Below are 22,632 nucleotides of genomic sequence, written 5' to 3' on the forward strand. Positions count from 1 at the left end.
GGTGCGATGAGGAGCATTTACTTATCTTTGTCTTCCCACTGTTGAGAAGCTCTATTATAGCAACAGCCCTGCAGTGATCACTTCTGCCCTGATCTCAAACATGTTTAATAGGTGATAATGGGATAGTTCAGCAGCAACTGGATAAGATAGTTTAGGTTTTCTCCAATCATTGCTGACTGCCAGGACATGATCACTTCTATTTTTTATTTTTTTTCCCACTATTTTGTATAAAGTGTTCTAGACAATACATGTACAAACTGACTGTTACCAGTGTAACAGAACCCCACACCCCAGCACAAAGTAGAATCAAGACTGTACAAAATGATTGCTATTGCAGAGAGAAGTATCACGAAGGGGCAGCAGCTGAGAGGTAGCTTGGTGCAGGGGGACTAAGGCTGCCTTGTTCTTGCATCTCTGGCAACTGCCTCTGTCAGAAGACAACCCTGCTCTCAGGTGTGTGGTAGCCTGGCAGCATTCAGGGTAAAGCAGCAGCTGGAGCGCATGTCTGGCCTTATGTCCCACCTTTGCGTAGAAGCATTTTCCCTTTTCTGCTCCAGCTGCTGCATAGGGCTACCTGCAGGAGCTTTGCTTGTGGACCAGCTCATGTGAATCATGGGCCTGCAGAGCCCCAGCATCCAAGCTGACTGCAACCCAAAGGAATGACAGAAAATGGGAAACCTATCTCATGGCAGCACTCAGCTAACAGTTGCCTAGGGAGTCTGGAAGCCAGATCCAGGGTGATGCCAGAGAGAAAAGTGTGCTGCTGCTGTTGTTCCAGCTGTGCACATGCTTTGGGAACAGCAGGTGCAGACCTGAGTTCAGAGGAAAAGGATCCTCAGAGGGAGAATGGGATTTCCTTCTTGTTTCTCTCCCTTCCTGCCCTGAGGATACTGTTCACAAATAGCAGAACTGCTGTTCTGCTGTGCAAACCAAGTGGGTTCTTGGCTAACACATAGGTACCTGACCTGAAATAACTATAAGCTGCTGGTGACCAAAAGGGTGAAATCCTTTTTCTCAGCCCATCTGAGATTAAAAAAAAAAGACTTCATTTTTTGGGATTGCATTGGAAGGCTCAGCGCCTGCCTCCAGGGCTGGCTGCACTTTGCCGTTAGCAGGCCTGATGCAAACAGGGAAAGAGGCAAATAGCAAGTCCAAAGCCTTAAGGCTGGATGCTAAAAGCCTCAAACCCAATTTGCTTCAGCCTCCCACCTGGGATGAAGTGCCACATCCAGTGTCAAAACTATCAAAATAGTGCTTCAGTTAGCATTTGTGTATTAAACACAATCAAATCGCCACTTCCACAGGAGCATAGTACAGGAGGGAACCACAGGACTGAAGCTCACAGCGTCTTCTGATGAACAACCAGCAGGTTCCAGGCATCAACCCAACTTCAAACTGCAACAGTCTTTCAGCTATTCTCAAGAGAAGTCCTGTAACTCTCAGATTTTTTTTTCCTGACGTATCAAAACAGCATGTCCATGGCAGAGAGTTGTTTTTATTCTCTGACACAAGGGCCTTAAGGCTATTGGATTTGAATAAGAGCTTGCCAAGGCAGAGCCCTAAATGGCTGCTCCTGGGGTCAGGAGAACCAAGATGAAACAGCCCAACTGCAAACTATGATCACTTGTCTTGGACTGTGCTTCCTCTAACTGTTGGCACACTGGGCAATCACTCCCAGTCCTGTGTCCCCATGTCATCCTCAGCTGCCTACTGCAGTACACAGGGAAGAACAAAGCCAGAGAGCCCACAGGACTAGTTATAGCACTCAGCTGCTGAATGACTGACAAGCGCTGGGTCTGCCCTGTGCTCCAGCAATTGCACTGACACCGATAGTCTGCACAGTACAGGAAGAACTAATGTACTGTAAGTATTATGGACAGCAGCAGTTTTCTTTTAGAAGACATTGCCCTGATCCACAGTTCCTGTTTCCCCAAAAATGGATAGATGGGCTCCCTGAGAGCCACAACAAGGGGCCACGCAGAGGCCCCAAAGAAAAACTCCCTGGGGGTTGAGCTGATGCAAGACAGTGTCTACAGCTACAGGCAGGTCAGGGAGAGAGGGGCTCTTGTCCTTGCCGGGGTGGCAGGCAAGGCAGCCAAAGCTCTATCTTGCTCCAAAAGCCTCTGCTTTAACAGGATAAACTAGAGACAGGCACTGGCTGACCCCATCCTGCAGGGATTCCTGCGATGCCCAGGCACTGAGCGGCTGCACCAGCCTCTTGCTGTGAGCGCTCTCCCCGGTGCGGCGTCCCCACTCATTTCCCATCGTCTCCTGGCTCCTGGCAGTAGTAGGAACGGAAGAGCCGCTCGTGGGCGCAGACCCTCATGGCTCTGTGCGTGTGGAGCAGCAGATGGGGGAAGCGAGAGGTGAAGTACTGAACGAAGCCGTCGGGGATCGACCCCAAGGCCTCCTGCACGTCGATGGGCAGCTCACGGTAGTGATGCTTCTGCAGGAGAGAGAGTGAAGTCAGACACAGCACTGCGTGTGCCTGGAGCCCAGCGGACTCCCGGTGCGGGACGGTGGCAGTACCTTGTTCCTCATGGCCCTCAGGAGGTCGCGCACTGAACCGCCCTTGTATGTCCGGAACTTCCTCAAGTCTGGAAACGGCAGGAGAGCTGCAATCAGCGTCCGCGAGAAGCGGCTTCGAAGCGATGCGTCGGGACGTCAGAGCTGCAAACAGCTCCCAGGGGCAATACGCACTGATGGGAGTCAGCGTCTCATGGGGAAGCAGGTATGGGAGTTCAAGAGGGGGGGACAAACCCAGGCGATGGGGTTCACCCAGCTGCCCTGCCCTGGCTGGGGCAGCAGCTTCTCCTTCCTGCTATTTGACTCCTGGGCACTGGAAGGCGCCTCAGGCCTTTACCCAGTAAAGGACATGGAGCTGGAAAGCTCCGTTTCTCTGGCTACAAGACCCCAGGTCTAGGGACCAGCGGTGAGCCCGGAATTGAGCTTTTACCAGTCTGCAGTGGGAGAGAGATGTGCATTCTCCAGTTCACCCGCACGACCGACCGCCCTCTCGCCTCCAAAGCCGAGACTATGGGCCCCTCGGCAGGCTCCTTCTCAATGCGGTCGCTGACATCCTGCAGGCCAAAGAGCAGGGAACAGGAGCGTTACTCGTGCTGGCTCTGGCCGGCGGGCAGCCCCGCTCACCACCAGAGAACAGAGCTGCGCGGAGGGTGGAAGCGAGACACGCAGCCTGCTCCCAGGGCAGGCTAACACACGCGGAAACGGCCGGCGGCCAACGGGCCACACTGAACCCAGCGGCCTGCAGAGAGAGGCTCCTTCCAGGTTTTGAAATGAGTTTTTCTACAGGAAAAAGGGCTCTGGTCTCAAACTCAGGGCAAGCGTCAGTCTCCCACATTGCAAAACTAGCTCAGAATGAGCATATTGAGCCAAATATGGCTGTTTTCAGCACTTGTTTTTCAGACCACCTGCAGATTCAGAAAGACTCTGCAATGTCAGTCATGCTTAGATCCCACTGGAATTCAGTACCTGTTGGCTGGAGGGTTCTCACCTGGAAGAACTGTAGCTGCTTCTCTTGACTCCAGAAAAAGGGGTGCATAAGGACCACAGGGGCTGAAGGCCGCTTCTGGGGCTCACTGCCGATCATTGCTGCAATCAGCTCTCTTGCAACAACCTTGTCTTACATGCAAAACAAATGAAATAGAGAACTAGTTTCCCTGAGAAGGACAAGGAGCTACACACATCTTGGTTCAGGGCTTTTAATACAAGTCATGGCACACAGCATTTCCAAGGACTGCAGTGCTACAATGAAATGAAACCAAACTTGTCGTACTATTTCTGAATACCAGAACACACCATTAACTCCTCTCTCTCTGCGTGAACTGGTGCAATGGAGCAAGTTGCAGTAGGCCTAGGAAGCCATGGGATTATCTAAAAAAGGAGTGGTGGAAGTCAACTGATTGAGACATTTACAATAAGCCTGGATGCAGATTAAAATGCAGAGACTGGATGAATGACCACAAGACCCTAAAGATTTTGTTCTGTGTTAGTGCTCTCTGTAGTGCACCTGAAAGGCTGGTCCTATGGTTGAAGCACAAAGATCCAGAGGAGCCACCTTGTCACTAGCTTCCTCTATGACCATGGTAAGTCATCTCACCACTCTGGTCTAAGCTTCTTTTCTACCAAACAGGATTAATGATGCTGATTTACTTTCTGAGGATTGCAAGGCAAGAGTAAGTCAACATATGTAACATAGCCTGACAACTGCAAAAAGCAGGTGTCACAGAAGGACCAGATCATTGTGTCATTACTACTAAATCCTGTGTCATTACTACTAGACCCATGTCTTTCAGTGCTGGGGGATTCACATGCATTCATACGCTTGCGGGCAAGGGCCCTTACCATGAGCATCTTCCTGCAGACAGGTCAGCTGGTATGTGCCTGACAGTATGTTGGACTGTCGCCGTAAGCTGTCCCCAAATGGATGCTTTCCTCCTGACACCACGTAGTAGAAGATGCATCCGGCTGAGAAGATGTCCACAGCGCATGTCTGCAAAACACAAACAGGGAGATAGGACCCTCACAGCAAGGGGCGAAGAAGTGTTTTTTACCTTCCCACTTTCCATATAAGAATGGAAACGTGAACACTTAGCTGCTGATTGAAGCTCTAGCTAGGAAGTAACTCAGAGACAACACTTTAGAGTCTTCTTTGATAAATGCAAAATTGCTGATAAATGTTTGCACAAGGGCTCCTGCTTGCTCACGTTTTCTGCAGAAGGGACTGTTTCCCTCTAAATCTGTGAAATGCCCTATCACATCAGGTCCTGATTAGAAAAAAGGCTTTCAAGGGCACAGACAGAAGTCAGGACTTCACTGCCAGATGAACACCTGAGGGCTGCTAGTGTCTTAAAAATCCATACAAACTGATCTCAGTACAAAGTTATATGAAGCATGTTGCCAACCTCCAGCACAGCAACTGGCTTCCAGCAGAAACAGGATACCCTGGGCTTAATAGATGAGCAGAATGAGTAACTTTTGCAGCAAGCCAGTTCCCACGGCCCTCTTCCACCTCCTTACCCCGAATTTCCAAATACTACAGCCAGCTGAGGAGACCTGCACTGAACATACCTGGCCACTATCCCAGGCACCCAGTGATCATGTTGCTGGTGAGCCACATACCCAGGAACACTCAGATTTACTGAGATCCATCTGCTTTTGCAGGCCTGTCAGAGTGGACGTGACACTGCCTCCAACTCGACCATGCCACCAGGCATTGCACTCTGCCTTTTATTGGGAATGGCTGTCCTCACAAGGGACAGGAAAGCAACATCTGACTACAGAGATCCTGGTGATGATTACCCATGTTCTGCATCTGGACTGGCTTTTACTCTTAGAGCTTTTGTCTTAATTGCAGATTTCAGTAGCACATCAAGAGGCTGCTGCAAGTAAGGAAGATTCTGCAAATGAAGGGTTAACAAGCACAATAAGCAGGACTGGCATCACCAGTCATGGCTCACTGACAGGGTTTTCCTTTGGGGCCTCCTGTAGCAACTCAGGTGCAATCCATCCCTCAGTGCCAGGAATCCCAGAGTGGAGGCTGAAGCTGTGTCGTCCCCCATGAAGCTTCTTGCACAGGCCAAAGTCAGAGATAACGGCTCGGATCTGCCCATGGCTATTCGGGACGGAGATGAGGATATTGCAGGGTTTCAGGTCACGATGAACTGAAAGAGGCATTTCACAATGTTACCTGCAAACATGACCCTGCAGCTGCACGACTGAACCAAGGATTGGTGCTGTCATGACGTAACAGGGCTACTGCACATCTCCTAGCATGCCACAGCCCAGAAACCCATGAGCTGCCACCACACCTGGCAGCCATTTCTTCAACACAAAACTCTTGGGCTGAAGACAGGAGCTCCCTAAAGCTGAATTTGCTCAGCTGAACATGTTAGCCTCAAGCTAGAGGCATATGAATGAAAGCAGGGGACACTGCCCTCTTACCGATGTTTAGCGAGTGCAGATGTACCAGGCCTGACATGGTCTGATGCAGGAGAGACACCGGGTCCAAGTTCCGACGATCAAAGCCAGAGCTTTCCACATACTGGAACAAGACAAGCATAGAAAGAGGTATGAACTGAGATCTGATTTATGGAAGCCATCAAGACAAGGCTTGTCAGCAGAGAGACCTCTCACTAGGCTGATAGAGCTGGAAGGCAATGACCTTTCGGCTTTACAAGCCCATTCAAAGGCCATTTGTGTCCCCAAAGCTAACTTGTCATCTTTCAGGTCTATCAGTTGGCATATGTTCCTTCTGCTCCAAACCTGCTCTCACTTGTACCCTTAGACCTCCATAGCTTCAGCAATGCTCCTGTTTTACTCTTCTAATCCCAATACGCTGTCTCTTCCCAGCTTGTGCTGGGGAAGGGAGTCAACCAGCCCCTCACTGAGGTACAGCACCAGTATGATGGACCAGAAGCTGCTCCCCTCTCCAAGGTCACCCAGAAGGGAACAGGGAACTGCTCCAAGTGGTGCGAAAAAGCATGTTGCTGCACTGCCACCTCCTGAAAGGGAAAATCAGGAATGGAACAAACACAGGGACTTGATTCATAAGGAAATAGTACTACCAGTATGTGCTCTGCATCTTTAGACTAGTATTTTGCAGCCTGTCCATGCAAGATCTAACTGCTATGCCCTCTGACTTGTGGAGAAACAGGTACAGAGCAGGGCACTCCAGAAACATCAAACAGGGCTCCAAATGCAGGAACTGCAGCTGACAACCTTGCTGTCATACATGCAGAGAGAGTACTCTACTCCTGCAAGAATATTGCAGGCTAGGACCTCACTAATGGGACAGATGAAACTGCACACATTCCCCTGGGGATTCCCTGCAAATACCGGGATGGAGACATGAAGGGTTAATTAACAGCAAGCCTGTGATGGCTGCATGCGGATGACCCTGCTCTGCAAGCACCCAGGCAGGGAAAGGGGCTCTGCACTCACCTCCTGCAATGTGGCAGAGCAGAGCTCAATGGCAATATAATGGAATTGCTTGTCCTTCTCAGTGCAGAAATATCGTACAACGTGAGGGTGCTCATCTGACTCGCGGAGCAGCTGGACCTCACGGTCCACGAGATGGAAACACTCAGGGAGAAGGCGCTTTACAGCCACATTCCGACCATCAAACTGTCCCCTGCACGAAGAGTTTACAGCAGTACAGGTACATGTATACGTATCCATGTACAGCCCTCACCAGTTAGAGCAGAGCACAGCCCTGCAGATTTACAGCCTAGCAAGGCTCTTGCCAATGCCAGAAGCTAAGAAGGGAAACTTGGAAATCTATTCACAAAAGCCTCTGAACCATCCGGATCCTACCATGGAAGGAATGTGCCTTAGTGTTAGAATTGTGCCTTCCAGGTGGCTCCTTCTCTGAGCCAGGCCTGGCCTTAGCAAAAGGGAGGGCATCACTGGATGCTACCCACCTGAAGACAAAGGTTCCTCCAGCTCCATGGCCCAGCACATCCTTGGGGTTAAAAGAAATTTTCCCAATCACAGTCATGTTTGGTCCTGCATCTGCAGAGGAAGACTGATGTCACCAGCCACCTTTCAGCCTTATGTCAAGGACATCCAGTTCTTTTACCACCTGATCATTTTTTGGGCCCTGTTCTTCCTGCAATTGCTTTTGTAGCCCACACTTATCCAGCACCAGGTCTTGCATCTCCTCCCCCTCAGCTGAGGTTGCAGCCCTCTTATCTGCAGGGCATTTCTGCTCCTATTTTGGATGACAACATTTGTCCAACCTCTTTTCAGGCTCTGTATGCCTCAAAATCTTGGATTTATTTTTCTAAAAGATGCCCTTCCAAATTGTGGAGAAGGACATAGACATTCCCACAAGTAAGGAGTTTCTGGCCTACAGGACAGAGAATCCCATGCACCTTTCATATTCTCACCAGCACACACCTTCAGCAGCTGCCAGGACAGCTTGATGCTGGCTGACCATCCCATTAACCAGGTCCTTTGGGTAGGCAGATGCGCTGGAGCTCTGTGACAGCTGTGAAGCACTTCCCTGGGTCACACCCAGCTCTTTGGGGTCTGCAAGGACAACCTCTCCAGAGACCCGACCCGGGAATAGCATCTCCTGTTGCTGTTGCAAGAGCTGAATTTGCTTCTCCAGTTGCTGTTGCTGTGCCTCATGTCGCCTTTGCAGTTTCTGGAACACAAACAACAAAAAAATCTCAGTCCCGTCCCTTGCATCCCCAGAGATGAGAACCCAAGGCATTGGCACCTTAGACAAGCAGTTCTAACGTGTACTTTTTTTCCCCTGCCCAGCCGGCTACATACCCAGGGCTGGGGGCAGAAAGCTGCACAGAATTTCAGTTCATGACTATGAGTATATATGAGACAGTGTGGGAGCTCTGCTGCTCCTCACAGTGTTGTTTGTGCCACAAAGACATGAGAAAAGAACCAAAGGGAATTTCCAACCCTTCAAACAGTGGCATTTCTGCAGCAGGCAGTTTCTTTACCAGCCAGGAACAAGGTACCAGAGAGAGAAGGAATAATCATTCACCGTCAGAATGAGGAACAGGATTCCCCCACCCAGCAGGGCTGTGCTGACTCCTGCCATCACGATGTCCCAGCTGCTGGACTCCGGGTAGACCTCCACTTGCTCTGCCTGGCTGGAATCTGACTGAAACTGCCCATCGTTGTTCCTGATAGCTGGGTCTTCCATGCTGCTTGTGGTCAAATACTGCAACACACACCCAGACATCGGGTTACACTAGCAGGGACCTCAGGGCACTTAGTGCTTGGGGCTCCTTCCCAGCAGCTTTCCTTTGCTTCAGCTCTGCACACAGGATCTCCCTCTTCACATAAGCCAAGATGCTAGGACACATCCTCCCACCCTAGATGACCCGGCCCCTTCAGCAAATCAACATTTTTCATGATCCCCTGACCTGGAGCTCTAGCACTCACATCATCAAACACAGCCCTGGAAGGAGAACTTTTGGGAATGATGGTTTCTGTTGTCTTCCTCAGATTCTCTGGAAAGGCTCTTAGCATTGTAGTATGGACCACAGGAGGCAGCTCATGGTGCCCTGTAGTGGGAGGAAAAAGACAGAATAGTCAACCGATCTGTGGCCACAGCTTCAGTTTGATCGTCTCTGCAATGCCAAAGTAACACTTAACAGCTTTGGAGAAGAGGTGTCTGTTTTGATGGAAAACACGAAAAATTCCAGAGCTCTGTCCCTGGAGACAAGGACCTTGGGAAAGCAGTAGCCAATGGAGAATGGCACAGGACAAGGTCGTCTCCTCTTAGCACATAGTGGAGGACCTGGCCCTGCTCTTTGCACCTTCCCAAACAACTATCCTAAGACCAGTTTGATTTTTTTCAAGCAGGCCAGTGCACCATAGCATCTTCTGCCATCACATATGAGAGCAATCAAGGAGCAAGCGAATGAATCCACCATCTGTGTGCACAACACATTATGCAATATCACATTTGTTAGCACAGGCAATTGTGAGCCTTATTTCAAAGCACCCCTGCCCACCCACTCATGCTGATAGCCTTCTCTAGGGAAAGGTCAAGGACATGCTGGAATGAAACCCAAACTAGAGTCATCATAGTCTTCAAGGGTGAAACGCAGCCTCAATCCTTTTAAAGCCACTAACCAAAGCAGGTTACCATGCCACACTAAAAAACACCCATAGCTCTGGCTCCCTCTCATTAGGCAGTCTCTGAATGTGAGGATGTAGGGAAAGCAATGCCCTGTTGTGGGTCCATACCTATTAGGAGCCACTGGTTGTGGAGTGAAGTGATGCTGCCCTGGGGGTATTTGACATCTGTGCTCGGTGTGATCTCACACTCGCCAGAGTCTCTCAGAGTCACGTCATCCGTGGTGGGGCCATCAATCCTGGCCAGCGTGATTCCCCTTGGCTAAAGGGATCAGACAGTTAATGAAGTACTAACAAGTCAAAACATAACACATTCATCAGCTCACCCTGAAATGGGGAGCATTCATGGCGCCAGAGAGGACACTCACCACCAGTGCCACACTGTCATGGACCAGGGAGATCAAGGCATAGAAGCTGGCTGCATATTTCCCCACATAGAGCGTTGGTCTGCAATGCCAGTAAAACAGCATCATTCTTAAGGCTCTTTGTTTGGAGCGGATGAACAGCAAGCAACGTAAATGCAACAAGTTGCCACAACCAGGACCCACTGATATCCCACATCCTGAGCCAGATAGCCCCTTCTCAGGTTTACGATGGCTGTAAAAGCAAATGCTCTGTTTTAGAACAAATTCCAACCCTAGTTACTGTTCCCAGTTCCAGGACTGCCAGCCTCCGCTGCCTGCCTCAAGCTACCCCATAGGGACCAGAGGGCTTCCACAGCCTGCTGCCACCTCTCCACCCAGGTCTGAGGGCTCCCGAGTCACATACAGCAGCTGGGTCTTGGTGGTGGTGAAGTCCTTCATTGACTGGTAGTTCCACTTGATGAGGCGGATGTCCTGAGAATGGAAGGTCAGGTAGCGCAGTGTCTCCATGGCCATGTTGAGGTGGGGGATACGGCGGAGGCTGTCTTGATGCCACACATACATGCCCACCACAGGAGAGCCATAGTTCTGTGCCCATAGGACCTCCCCGCTTTCCTTGTCCAACGTCACCACCAGGCCATCTCCACTTGAGGCAAAGTGTGCCATTTCTAGCCAGAGACAGGAAGAGGGAGGTAAAGCAGCTGCACTGACTGTGGGGCATTATCACCTCTCTCCATGTCATGTTGGTCCTGTGGCCTTCAGTCAGGCTAGGGCTGCTGTTTGATGCTCTGTTCATGCAAGAGCTCTTTGCTGGGCTGCTGGCAGACAACACGCCTGCACCACATGTGAACTCTTCAATGAAACCACAGCGCAGATGAGGGAGATCCTATCAGCATCCTGCAGCTCCTTTGCATCCCCAGGGATGTCTTCCAAGGAATGCAGGTGACTATCCTCAAGCCTCGGAGGGCTGGCCAGGTCTGAGATATGTACTGCTTGTCCTAGTGCTGTGTCCCCACCTCTGCCAGTCAGGCAAGTTCAGGTGGGCATGGCCAGCACAGCAGCTCTTTTCCCCAGTACAGCACTGATTCTGAATCTCCCTGCCCAGCCACTGAGCCCTGTGGGAGTGCCCACCCTGCTGAGTGCTGGGGCCTGGGAGGAAGTGTGTTCTGGCGCATGCTGTGGGCTGCAGTGACTCACTGTAGTGGTACAGCTCCTCGTAGAGTGGGGCTGAGTAATCCGAGTAGGTAGCGTTCCAGCGCAGCTCCCGTGACTTGGTGTCATACATGGTGATGACATACTCTGGGGATCAGAGAAAAGCAGCGAGATCACTGCGCTGGTGTTCACAGCATGGATCAAAGAAGCAACGAGTGTCTTTAGAAAAGCAGGAACTGGGAACTAAGAACAAACACTGAGGACACTGCTATCTATCCCAGGACGGAGTCAACCACAGCAGCTGCAGGAAGCATTAACCCATCAGTATTACAACACCTGACAGAGAAGAGCATGCTGCAGGAGACACCAAACTCCCCATCCCGGCTGTTTCCAAAGGGACAGCAGAGCCTTTCACTAGCAGCAGAGTTTATGCAGACCCTCCTTTGACAGCAAGGCAAGCGGGATAGCCCAGCACCCTGTTCTTGGGACTAGACAGACAAACAGGGAGGAGTCCCAGCTTACGGGTACGGCCAATGTAGAGCAGGGGACTTGAAGGGCACAGGCCATCCCAGGCCTCTGTTGAAAGAGTGGTCTGCCTCTCTCCTGACTTGGGGTCCACGATGAACCAGGTGTCCAGCTTCTTCCCTGGGAACGAAAATATATTTTTCCTTAAGTCTCCACAGCCCTGCTGTCCTTCTCCTGAAAGTCACCCCACAGGCTTCCTCCTCACATCTCTCCCTCCAAGGAGGCCTTTTCCATGAGGTCCCCGTTCAGCCCTTCTCTCTCTGCATCTCATAGCACTTCCTCCCCTCACAGCCCCAGGTCAGAACCATCCCGCAGACTCCACACAGGCCTAGACTGTTCATACTTCAGGTCAGAGCCCACTTGTGTCTCTCAGGCATGAATTACCCCCACCCACCACCCTATTTAACCTCATGGGGTCCAGAAGCCCCGGGCAAAGTGGCTGATCTCTCCCACAGGGAGAGGTCCCTCTTACCTGTGTAGAGGACACCGTCCGAACTGCGACACGGTGAGGACTGGACCAGCTCTGGGATGGTGAACGGGAGCTTCTGTAAGGGAGGGGCACGATGGCCTGTGAGTGGTAACAGTGCCAGGGAACCAGCTCCGCAAACAGCAGCCTTACAGCCTCCAGAAACAGGGAGGAAGGAGAGATATGCCTTGGAAAGTCCCCTCCTCCCTGCCTACTTTCACCGATTCCAAAATAGGCTGGAGTGATGGGGAAGGAAAGGACACAGCTATAATTGCCCCACGCCCACTCGGCAGACATCTTCAAGGCGCCAAGGACAAACAGGAGCAATCTGAATTCCCAGGGCTTGCCCTGTGCGGCAGGTCTGCCCTGTCCGTGTCAGCCCTGCGAAACCAGCAGGGTGGAGGGCAGGATGCACGGCCACCCTCCCCACAGCCGCACTGACCATCAAGCCTTCTTTGTTTTTTCCTCCCAGGATGTACAAGCTGCCATCATTGGGGTCCGGAAGAAACGCTGGTCTGAAAAGGCAGAGAAAGCAGAATGAAGTGGGAGCTGTCTCCTACTTGTGGGCACCAGCCGATGGCTAAATAGGAGATGCAATAAGGAACTCCCCCCAGCAGTTTGTTCCAGTGTGATTCACTACAATGTTTAACTTTTCCTGGAAATCCCTTGCACTGGATTTAGTATGAGACGAACTCCCGGTCTGCCTCGACACAGTAACTCCTGCACAGCTGCTATGTATCTACCTCAGACTGTGCAGATGTGATGCCTCTACCCATCACATCAAAGAAACTCTCTGTTTTCCTGGTTTCCCCCTGTAGTTTTAAATAGACATAGGGATTTTCCTCAATTTCTCTCCTACACTTTTGTGTGGCTGCACTGAGAGCTTCTGGTCTGTCTGTAGAAAGGCTACATGTTCAGCAAGAGGAAGCAGCTATTTCTGTATCACGATGCGTGATATCCTAGCACAGGCTAGGAGATAAATTTCTCTGAGGTTCCACTTTCTTGTTTTGAATCTTTGGGTTGATCAGGGAATCTCCATCATCTCCAGATGCCTTCTGCACTCATTGTAAGGTTGATAAACATCAACCTTTACTGCAAAGGACACTCCATCCAGGGGGAAATGACACTTACTCTGCAACATAAACTGGCACCTGCAGAATAGGATCTGAAAAAGAGAGTGAAACATATACGTCAGCAGTTTCTCCCTGCAAAAAGGGACAATGTGGCAGCGTTTACCATTTGCAGTCATGTGGTGGCATGTTCAATTCAGTACCTATTTGCATTTCAGACCCAGAATAGCCACTGCTGGTGGTGTGGGTCTGGCCCATGGTAAACAGACCCTTCTGAAAACAGCAGGGCCTGGGGCTAGCACACGCACCTGGCAGCTTCCCCAGTGTCTGGAGAAACTGGCTGCTCAGAGCACTTGCAGCACGATCGAAGCTGGAGGGTGCATTTCCAACCCACCCCCCAACACACACAGATAATGACAAACCCAGGGACCTAAACTACAAGCAGACACCCTCTGGACTGTTACTCACCATCCTTCAGAGTCCACTTGATGTCACCTGTACTCTTACTCACAGCATGAAGGTTTCCATCAAGAGTGGATACAAACAGCAGTGTTTCTGGGACAGTCACAGCACTGCCAGTGAGACACTACGGACAGAAATGTGGTACTCAGAGAACAGAGAGAGGCTTGGGGACAAGCCCCCACTGCCTGTCCCATTTAACACGGCTCACCAACCCTTATGTCACTCACTAGACACTCCATAATAACACACAGCAGGGAAAAAAATATACAAAGATCCTTTTTGGTCCTAAGTGAGTCAAGACTTGGAGAAAGAAGAGTTTATTTCTTTGCACTATACCATCATGATTTACAACCAAGCTTTCAAGACAGACTCATACAAGAATCAAAACAGAATACTCTTTTTTTCAGTTCTTAAACCTGCAGGTTTCAGTCTGTGCTCTACGGACCTCTGACAGAGGCTGTACAAAAAGGTAACAGAGACAACAGAACCAGGTCTCATCATTTTTTGTGCACAGGGTTCCAAACCCCACTGGAAACTTTTACTAGTTCTGCAAGTGAAACAAATGTTAAAAGGACAGTCTTATACAGCAGTTAAGAAAACCTTTTGTACTAAGTTTCTCAACAGACTGGAGTAATACATCTACATGTTTCTTCAGCTTCACTGACACAGGACAACAGAAGACTCACATCTGCCAACTGTTGTCCAAAGGTGCTATATCTCATAAACTGGTGGCAAGAAGCCCCAGAATTAAGTTTGCTGTGCTCACACTAAGCAGTACCACCACAACACTCAGAATTAGCTGCAGTCCCTCATTTCGTGGCCCTCTGTGTTGCAGGTCGCTTAGCTCAGCAGTGGCGTGCCAGGTGCACTACCTGCTTTTTACCCTCTCCCATTGCCTGGAGCAAGGACTCCAGCCTGCGGGGACCAGCTGCCAAGTGGCTGTTTCACAGCCATAATTCCTGGTTGCCTTTCTAAGAAGTGACACGAACAGCTCATCTACTGGCTCCTTCCAGCAGCAAACGAGTTGGGTGAGTTTTCATGCCAGAAATGCAACTGATGTTAGCTTTAAAGCTACAGATTTCAGCCACCCTGATGGTGAGACAGCAATTGCAAACACACTATGGAAAGCCAGCTGGCTACTTCCGTACATGGCGCCCATACTGCCAGTGCCAGCTCACCCACTGTGTGCTCAAGCATGAGCCAGCCTCACCCCATCAGCAAACAGGTAGCGATAGGCAAACAACCCTGGGGGACAGAAACGGCTTCAGGAAGAGGTGAGCGCGACGTGTTCACTCCTGATGCCGAGGAGCCAGAGCAATGCCGGAACTCCCCACTGGAGAGCAAACACTGCAGGACGAGGCCCGGGAGCTGGCTCCGCTGCGCCCTGCTCCTCGCACACCGAGACCAGTTAATCATAAGCCACCTGCTCCAAGGGAAGGAACGGCAGCTGCTCAGCACCACCTTCCTGGAAGAAGGAAAAGCGCGGCGGCAGGGAGCGACCAGCGCCTTGCCCATGGCCATCCCCAGATTGCACGGGATGGAGATGCAGACAGCCTGACTGCAGCATTGGTCGCTCATGGTGGGCTTGCTGGTCAGTGCATGGCCCTTGGATCCTGCACTGTCTCCCTGACAGCTCCCCTCTCACCTCCTGTTTATCAAAGCTTGGAACATAAACTCGGCAAGGAGCTTGGCCAGAGGATCTGGCCAGGCTAAAGAGTAGGAACCAGCCAACAGCCTGCACCAAGAAGATATGTTACGTGTGAGCGTGTGCCTGTCTGTGCAGAAGGAACTGATGGTGATAACAGAGCAGCTAAGACACAGTGGGGTGAAGAGCTGCTTTCTCCCCTGAGCTCCTGATAAGTGCAATTCCCTCAGCTGCAACGACATGAACAGCAACCCCAATGGTTGTCACTTAGCCAGTACTCCAGCTGCACCCCACCACTGACACCCACCGCTTGCACTCCTCTAGGCAGGATCTGCTTGGAGCACACACCACTTCCCTTACGGCTTTGTGCCCAACTCTATTTTAGCCCTTTTTCTGCTTGTTTAATTTGTAAATTAGTCCAGAACAAGTCCAGCCCTCACTTTATCGGGAGGATGTAGTAAGGCAGGCAGAGGAGCATGACTGTACCTCTGCTGCTGCTTCTTCAGCGCAGGGCGGGCATGCCACGCAGGCTCACCACCGGTGAGAGGGACTGCTAACAGCTGACCTCCTCGCCGAGACGACAAACCAGGCTCGGGGACGCGGCTTGCACTGTGGGCACTTCTACGTTGGAAAAGAGCCCAGCATCTTTCAGAGCAACATTGGGCTCTGCTTTCCCCCCTTCCTGCCCTGGTACTCCACGGTTTCCTCCAGCTCCTCTGTAATTCCTCCTTCATTTGGTGGCAGGCACCCAAAGCAAGGGCCAGGCTGCCACCCCCTGTCCCTGCACGACACTGCCGGGCTCTCGGACCCCTGGGCATCCCCAGCAGCTGCTCCATCCCTCCTCACTTCTGCGCTCAGCTTGGCTACTACAGGTCCTTCTGGAGGGCTCTATACCTGGAGCAGAGCTGCCAGTCCCATACCTCTGATCTGCATTCGCCCTCCCCGTGAAAGACCCAGGGCTCCTACCGCCGCCAACGCGGAGCTTGCACAAGCATCACCGACTGTTGCAGCTCAGCTACCGTTTCCGGGACAAAAACGCTCGCTCCTCCAGCGATGGGAAAGCTGACGGCTACCGCAGAGCCCGGCTCCGAGCACAGGCACAAACAGGGCATCAGCCGTCTGAGCCTTTCTCTTACGGAGCACAGCTACGGAGCCACTGAAAACGCTGTGGGCTTGTTGCCCCAGCGGCTCAAAGCAGCCGGGGCCGCGCGCGGGCGCTGCCTACCCCGAGGGGCCGTGCGGCCGCATGCAGGAAGGGGCTGAGGCTGGGCCTGGCCCAGGGGCAGGGAGGGGGCCCGAGCCTCCCGCGCACTCGGGCGCAGGATGCTCCTGCCTGTGCGCTCGCACCCAGGGCACACTTACACACGCGCTCTCGCCCGCACGGGTGCTCACGCTGGTGCACTTGCACCCCCAGGACACTGTGCACGCACACAGACCCACACCCTCACACCTGCAGCAGGCTTGCGTGCAAGGTGCTAGTGCATGCACGCTCCCACCTGTGATACACTCGTGCACACGTGCTCACGTGCTCCTGCACACCGAGTGCCCAACTCGGCACACTCACACCCACGGGACGCTCGGGCACCCTCACTCCCACGCGCCTGGACCCCGGCGACACCGGCACAAGTGCACCCCGCGCGCCGGACCCCACGCACGAAATGCTGGCGCATGGCGATGCCCGCGGCGATGCCCACGCGGCCCCACCTGCGCGCGGCGCGGCCGGAGCAGCAGCAGCAGCAGCAGCCGGAGCAGCAGCAGCAGGAGCGGCGGCGGCGGCGGCGCGGGGCGCTGCCCGTGGCCGCACATGCCGCGGCCGGGCCGGGCCGGGCCGGGCCGGGGCGCCGCTGGGCGCCAGGCGCCGCCCGGGGCGGGACCAGGCGCCGCTTCCTGCCCCGCTGGCGGCGCCCCGCGCCCGCCCCGGCCCCGCCGCGCGGGGCGGCCCGAGTGCGGGCGGGGACGAGGGCTGGAGCAAGCGCCGGGCGCGGCCCCGCTGCCTGCGCGCCGCGCCGGGCTCGGCTCGCTCCTGCCGCCGCTCTGCCCCTCCTTGCCCGCCGAACGCTCTGCGGAAGGGGCGGCAGCGCGGCAGGCAGCGGCGGCAGCGCGGCAGGCAGCGGCGGCAGCGCGGCAGGCAGCCCCGGCAGCCCCGGCAGCCCCGCAGGCAGCCCCTGGCCTTGCACAGCCGAGAGCCGCGTTCCGGCACGCACGAGACAAGCGGTAGCTGCTGCGCCCGCGTTTCCCGCATCAGTTTTCATAGTGACCTTGTGATGTCCCATCCCTCCTCCTGCGGGAGGCAAGCGGCAAGCCTGCGGGGGCCATCCCTCCCCTGCAGCACAGCTTACCGCCCTTCGAGAAAAACTCCTTGCACTGGGAACGCGTAACCAAACGCAACAGCGCCGCAGCCTTCCCCTAACTCCAGCCCCACATCGAGCCCTGCTTGCTAACTGCAGACCCACGGCGGTCTCAGATAACCACGTAGTCTCAGATAACCAGCAGTACCGGCCCCGATTCTGGTAAGGACCCGTGATCCCCCCACTGCCTCACAGCCCCCACAGCCGGGTCCTGTCTGCACGGCCTTCCTCTTGCTCCTCTGAAACACCAGAGCTGAGATCTCCTCCCGAACAGCTTGCACCTCAACCCACTTAAATTCTGTACCCTGTTCTTTCTTCAAATGAATCCAAAGATTATTTAAGAGCTCTTTTCAGAGAGACAAGCTGGAGCTGAAAGGGCTTTCCAGTGGGACTCAGGAGCCCCCTCCCCCTATAAATAATTACACTGCCCCCTACAATTAGAGGCACACCTAGAAGTCAAAAACTGAACATGAAAGGCAACTTGCCCATTCTTACATGATGGGTAGACTACATCACCACATAGCTTAAAATATTTCAATGATAACAGTATGTAACCATCTTGGCACTTTTCTTAAAAAAAGTGGGCAGCGGGAGAGAAACAAGCGACTAAAGGTAACAACCAGAGAGCAATACACACAGGTAAGTGTTAAAGAAGTCTGAAGCCTGCCGTAAGCCCTAGTAAGCCAGGCTTCTCCAGAGCAGCTGCTCTGTGTGGACTGATAAACTGAAGTGGAACTTTGACATCGTAACAAGTTCTGTCTGTACGTAGGATTTACAGCCGAGCACTTGAATTTATACTTGAGTATGCTTAACATGACAAGGACATTCTATGATTTAAAACAAGATGAAAACCCATTTTTAGATGGGGAACTAGAGAAATCCTATAATTCATAGTCTTTTTGTATGAAGTGATATACAGCAGAAATACACTGAATTTGCCATGCTTGGCAAAAGCCACCAATAGAGTTGGAATTAACAATAAACACAAGTATCTATGGATTTCTGACTCTGTGTACACTTTTCAATGTACAAACTGCTCACAGTTGTACACGCTGTAAGTATAGTATGTACAAAATGTTAAAACACAAACACAGAAATGCTTAATTATCAAACTTTAATTCATAAGACTAATCTTACAGAATAGAACAATAGGATAACCCATCCAGGTTACACTTAAAAAAATTCAGCAGTGCAAATCTAAGACTAAATATTTGTCACTTCCCCCCCCGAAATAGGCAATAGATAAAAGTACCATAAAACATGGTACTTACATATTCCATTTAAAATAAATCCGCCGAGGACACAAACATGACCTAAGACTTTTTTTTTTGAATAGAAAACCAAAAAATGAATTGTTTAGAATATGGGTAAGACATAGTGAACTTCCATGAAGCACAGAAAGCAAATCCTTGGCTAGGAGGTAAAATGGTCATCTTTCATACAAGACTTGCTGCAGCTCTCCTGGTTCCCTCCTCCTTCCCCTAGTGACTAGGATGTTAATTAAGAAAAGGAGATACAATTTAACTCTGAAAGGCTAAAGTACTCAACTCAAAATGAAAACAATCCCATTGGAAACTAAAGTTATAGATAAAGAAAGAGAAAAGTAAACAACAGAAGGAAAGTTTGAAAACAAGCCTTGCTCCACCGAGTTGGCACAACAAGCAATGGCAGCACAGAGCACTGAGCCTGCAGCCTGCGAAGAGCCTGCCCGTGCTTTGCAGCTGCATCCCCAAGGACGGCAAGGGACCACTGGGATCAGGGGAGGGAGAACACGCAACAGACCACCACCAAAGTATGGCACCTCTGATACTGTGTCATTGCAAATGAATTGTTTCTCTTTGGCCCTTAAGGTAGGCAGCAATGGACACAAACAGACAAAACTGAGCGGGCTGCGTTCGTGCCTTACAAGCTATAAGCTATTGTGTGTTAACAGTTTCTTATGTAATTCTTTTTTTAAATCACCTTTTCTCTTTCATCACAGTGACATCCTTATTAAAATAACACATTTCTCATAAGACTATGTCATTAAGAAAAAGTAATGATTTACTTTAAGATTAAACTTGATATGAAAAACTTGCAAGTAATGCAAGGTTTTCATACAAGATATTGTCTATGTTCAAACCCAAACAAGGTTTAATGATATACATTTGCATTCCTAATGAAATACTAATCCATAAACTGTTTATGCTTGGGACGCACAAACAGATACGGAAGGAATAGTAAACTCAGAACAAGGAGAGAAACAAGGAACCCATAGCACTGGACACAAAAGTGAGAGGAATGGTATACAGGTGAGTTGAAACACTCAACACCCTCAAAGGCCTATGAAGAGCTCGGTAACAGCAACAGAACTCCTCAGAGACAGTGTTTATTGCTACTGCACTTCAATAAAATAATGGCACCAAGAAGAACTATAAAGGACACACTGCCCGTGCTTTAAAAGCAACTAGGAAATTTGCACGAGGAAATACTGTCTTTTGTTGAAAACCCACATTTGCATTTCAGATACTTCAATCACCGATTAGTAAACCTAGCAAAGCACTTAATACAACTTCAGAAGGAATAGCATCCCAAGATTAATGTTCGTAAGGAATTACGCATATATACAATAGGGAACGGATCTCCCTAGAAAGGCGTTAAATTGTAATTTAACTGAAATACCTCAACTTTTGCATAAGAATCACCACAGATACTACCATATACTTCCTATGGAAGGTTACATGAATGATCTGAAAACAACCTTAATCAGTTAACTTAAAATACTGATTGTATTTGCACTTTATTATTACACTTGTTTTTTACTGAGGACTAACTGCCAAATTCCTCCACAGGACCACTTGGCATCCTCAATTCACCCTGGAAATCACCCTAATTATAAGGGTAAAATCCAGAGTAGAAGCTTGAAAACAGCTCACCAATGAAACACAAGCCATAATACTATACAAGTAAAGAGACGGCGTTTTCTTACATGTTTATGATTTATGTCAAGTGCCTTTTAAAACTGGCATATATCAGAAGATACAAAGCCCCACATCATTACAAAAGATGAATCTTTAAAGAGGTACTGGTAAATTCAATTGGAACATTAATTTCAAAGAACTTCTAAGAAACTCACTACATTTAGCCAAAGAACATCACTTAAATCGTTTTAGGTATCCTTTTCCTGTATTTTAATTCAAATTTTACATATGGAAGAAGAATGAAATGGTTTCACTTTTCAAATCAAATTGAACTAAAAAAGAAGTATCTAAACAGGACCAAGTTTGATTGTTTTATTTTTTTCTCCATGTCTAAAACTGCTCTGTAATCTACAATTTTTATATTCATTTTCTTCTGATATCAATGATTTATTGTATCTGGCACAAGATGCAAAATAATCATGCCTTGGAAAAGGAGCCCACAGGAACGTCAAATACTACATTGAACTCCATGGCCAAGGTGCCCTTGTTGCCTTCACAGTGATTAGATCAGGTATACATGCCCTACCTCTGTGCTGGTGGCAGAGCGTACTCACCCGTATTATTGCATCCAACACGGAAGCCACAGGAACACTGGGGAAAGAGTTGGAATTAAGATACATGTCCTCTCAAGGGGCAAGCAAATGAAAGAATAGGAAAGAAAAATGGAGCATGAATGGACATACAGACAGGTCCAAGCAAGTCAGGTAGCAAGTGGAAGTTGATAGTCACTGAACCAACAAGACTAGCAGAGTGCAAAGGTGAATCCAAGTGACAGAAAAAGCTAATGTCACTAGTTTTCTTTATATGTCATATAAAGCATACGATGCAGTACTGTTGCACATACATTCTCCACCAGATACTGAAATTTAAATTTTAGCCTCAATATTTGAATTGGCAAGTAGTAAATAAAAGAGTATGATAATTGCATTTAAGTTGTAATTATATCTCAACTTAACTCATAGAAATTCCACTATCTGCATTCATACCCTTGCTCGGAGCTTTCAGGAGGTGGCTGTTCTACGAAACTGATATATCACTACTTCAGGAAAAAAATTGTGTCACAATGAATTTATGTCAAGACACACTGCTATTGACTTGTAGCTTGAGATGTTTTCTTTCTGTATACAAGAGTAACAAGCATATTGCTAGTTTATAGATGTAGGATGTGGAACAACCTTAAAATTCATATTGAATGAATGTTCTAACTGAAAACATGAAATGAGCTGCTTATGTTGCTATCAATAGTATACAGGTAAATGTCACCTTAACCAAAATTCACATTCAATAATATCAGAAAAAAAGTTGAAGACTCTTATTTCATAAAATGAACACTTTTCCCTGTCTATAATAAAACAGAAATAAATATTCATTTGGGAATTTGCACCTGCTGAGTTTCAACTGGGCTATTTCAAGGAAAATGAAAAATAGTCAGGAAATATATTACGCTCAGCTATTCCTGAAAGGATGCCTCTCCTTCAGTGTCACAAAATGTTGAACTATTTGTGCTGAACAAACATTAAACCTATAGTGTAATAAAAAAAAAAAAAGTGATCTCTTAGATGCAGGTTTAATATGCAGTAAGTCTGATTCGGTCCAGCTGTGCAATACAGTCTGTTAAGGTTGTGCACCTTTTCAGGACTGAAAGGACCATTCAGAAAACCTGAGATAAATGGCACATTAATTGCTGAGATGACAGACAAAATATCACAAACCAAAGGCAAGGAATATTATTTCAGCTAGGACAAGATGCAAGAAGATCCTGAAAACTTGAGCACAGAAAACCTGAAAGATGATTTAAAGTTTAAGAGATCAGTTGTTGGATAGATAGTCTAAACTTGGTAAGATCTGCCGAGTAAGATTACCACAAATTTTCAAATTCAGGTTTAAAAAACTACCACAATTATTCAGAGTCCAAATAAAATGACATTTTAGACATCTGACTCCCCCCCCCCACTTCCCCTCTTCCCCCAAGGAAAAAAGGACAAAAGGAAAAAAAAAAAAAAAAAAAAAAA

The 22,632-nt window shown here is 49.6% G+C and overlaps 1 protein-coding gene across 1 annotated transcript; it reads right to left on the bottom strand.

Moving 5' to 3' along the window:
• Positions 1–183: 183 nt before the first annotated feature.
• ERN2 (endoplasmic reticulum to nucleus signaling 2) lies at positions 184–22,533 on the bottom strand. Its single transcript, XM_062588232.1, has 22 exons — positions 21,175–22,533; positions 13,674–13,791; positions 13,267–13,300; positions 12,578–12,650; positions 12,142–12,214; positions 11,667–11,789; positions 11,190–11,291; positions 10,399–10,660; positions 9,999–10,077; positions 9,742–9,892; positions 8,932–9,053; positions 8,528–8,707; positions 7,921–8,170; positions 7,443–7,533; positions 6,964–7,153; positions 5,965–6,064; positions 5,485–5,684; positions 4,366–4,513; positions 3,515–3,642; positions 2,957–3,080; positions 2,530–2,597; positions 184–2,446 (listed from the first exon to the last, which is right to left on the bottom strand). Exons 1-22 carry the CDS (start codon positions 21,238–21,240, stop codon positions 2,255–2,257), a joined length of 2,874 nt encoding a protein of 957 aa, XP_062444216.1. The 5' UTR covers positions 21,241–22,533; the 3' UTR covers positions 184–2,254.
• Between the last annotated feature and the right edge of the window lie 99 nt (positions 22,534–22,632).

Source organism: Rhea pennata, chromosome 15 (genome assembly GCF_028389875.1).
Source record: "Rhea pennata isolate bPtePen1 chromosome 15, bPtePen1.pri, whole genome shotgun sequence".
In the NCBI taxonomy this organism is placed as follows: Eukaryota; Metazoa; Chordata; class Aves; order Rheiformes; family Rheidae; genus Rhea; species Rhea pennata.

Bases quoted from the DNA above. Each gene is read 5' to 3' on its own strand.
- ERN2 (XM_062588232.1), bottom strand. From the start codon at position 21,240: ATGTATCTTAATTCCAACTCTTTCCCCAGTGTTCCTGTGGCTTCCGTG. The intron at 9,054-9,741 runs GTATGGACCCAC...CTCCCACTACAG, and splicing joins CAACCAGTGGCTCCTAATAG to GGCACCATGAGCTGCCTCCT. The intron at 3,081-3,514 runs GTGAGAACCCTC...TTTGGCCTGCAG, and splicing joins AGCAGCTACAGTTCTTCCAG to GATGTCAGCGACCGCATTGA.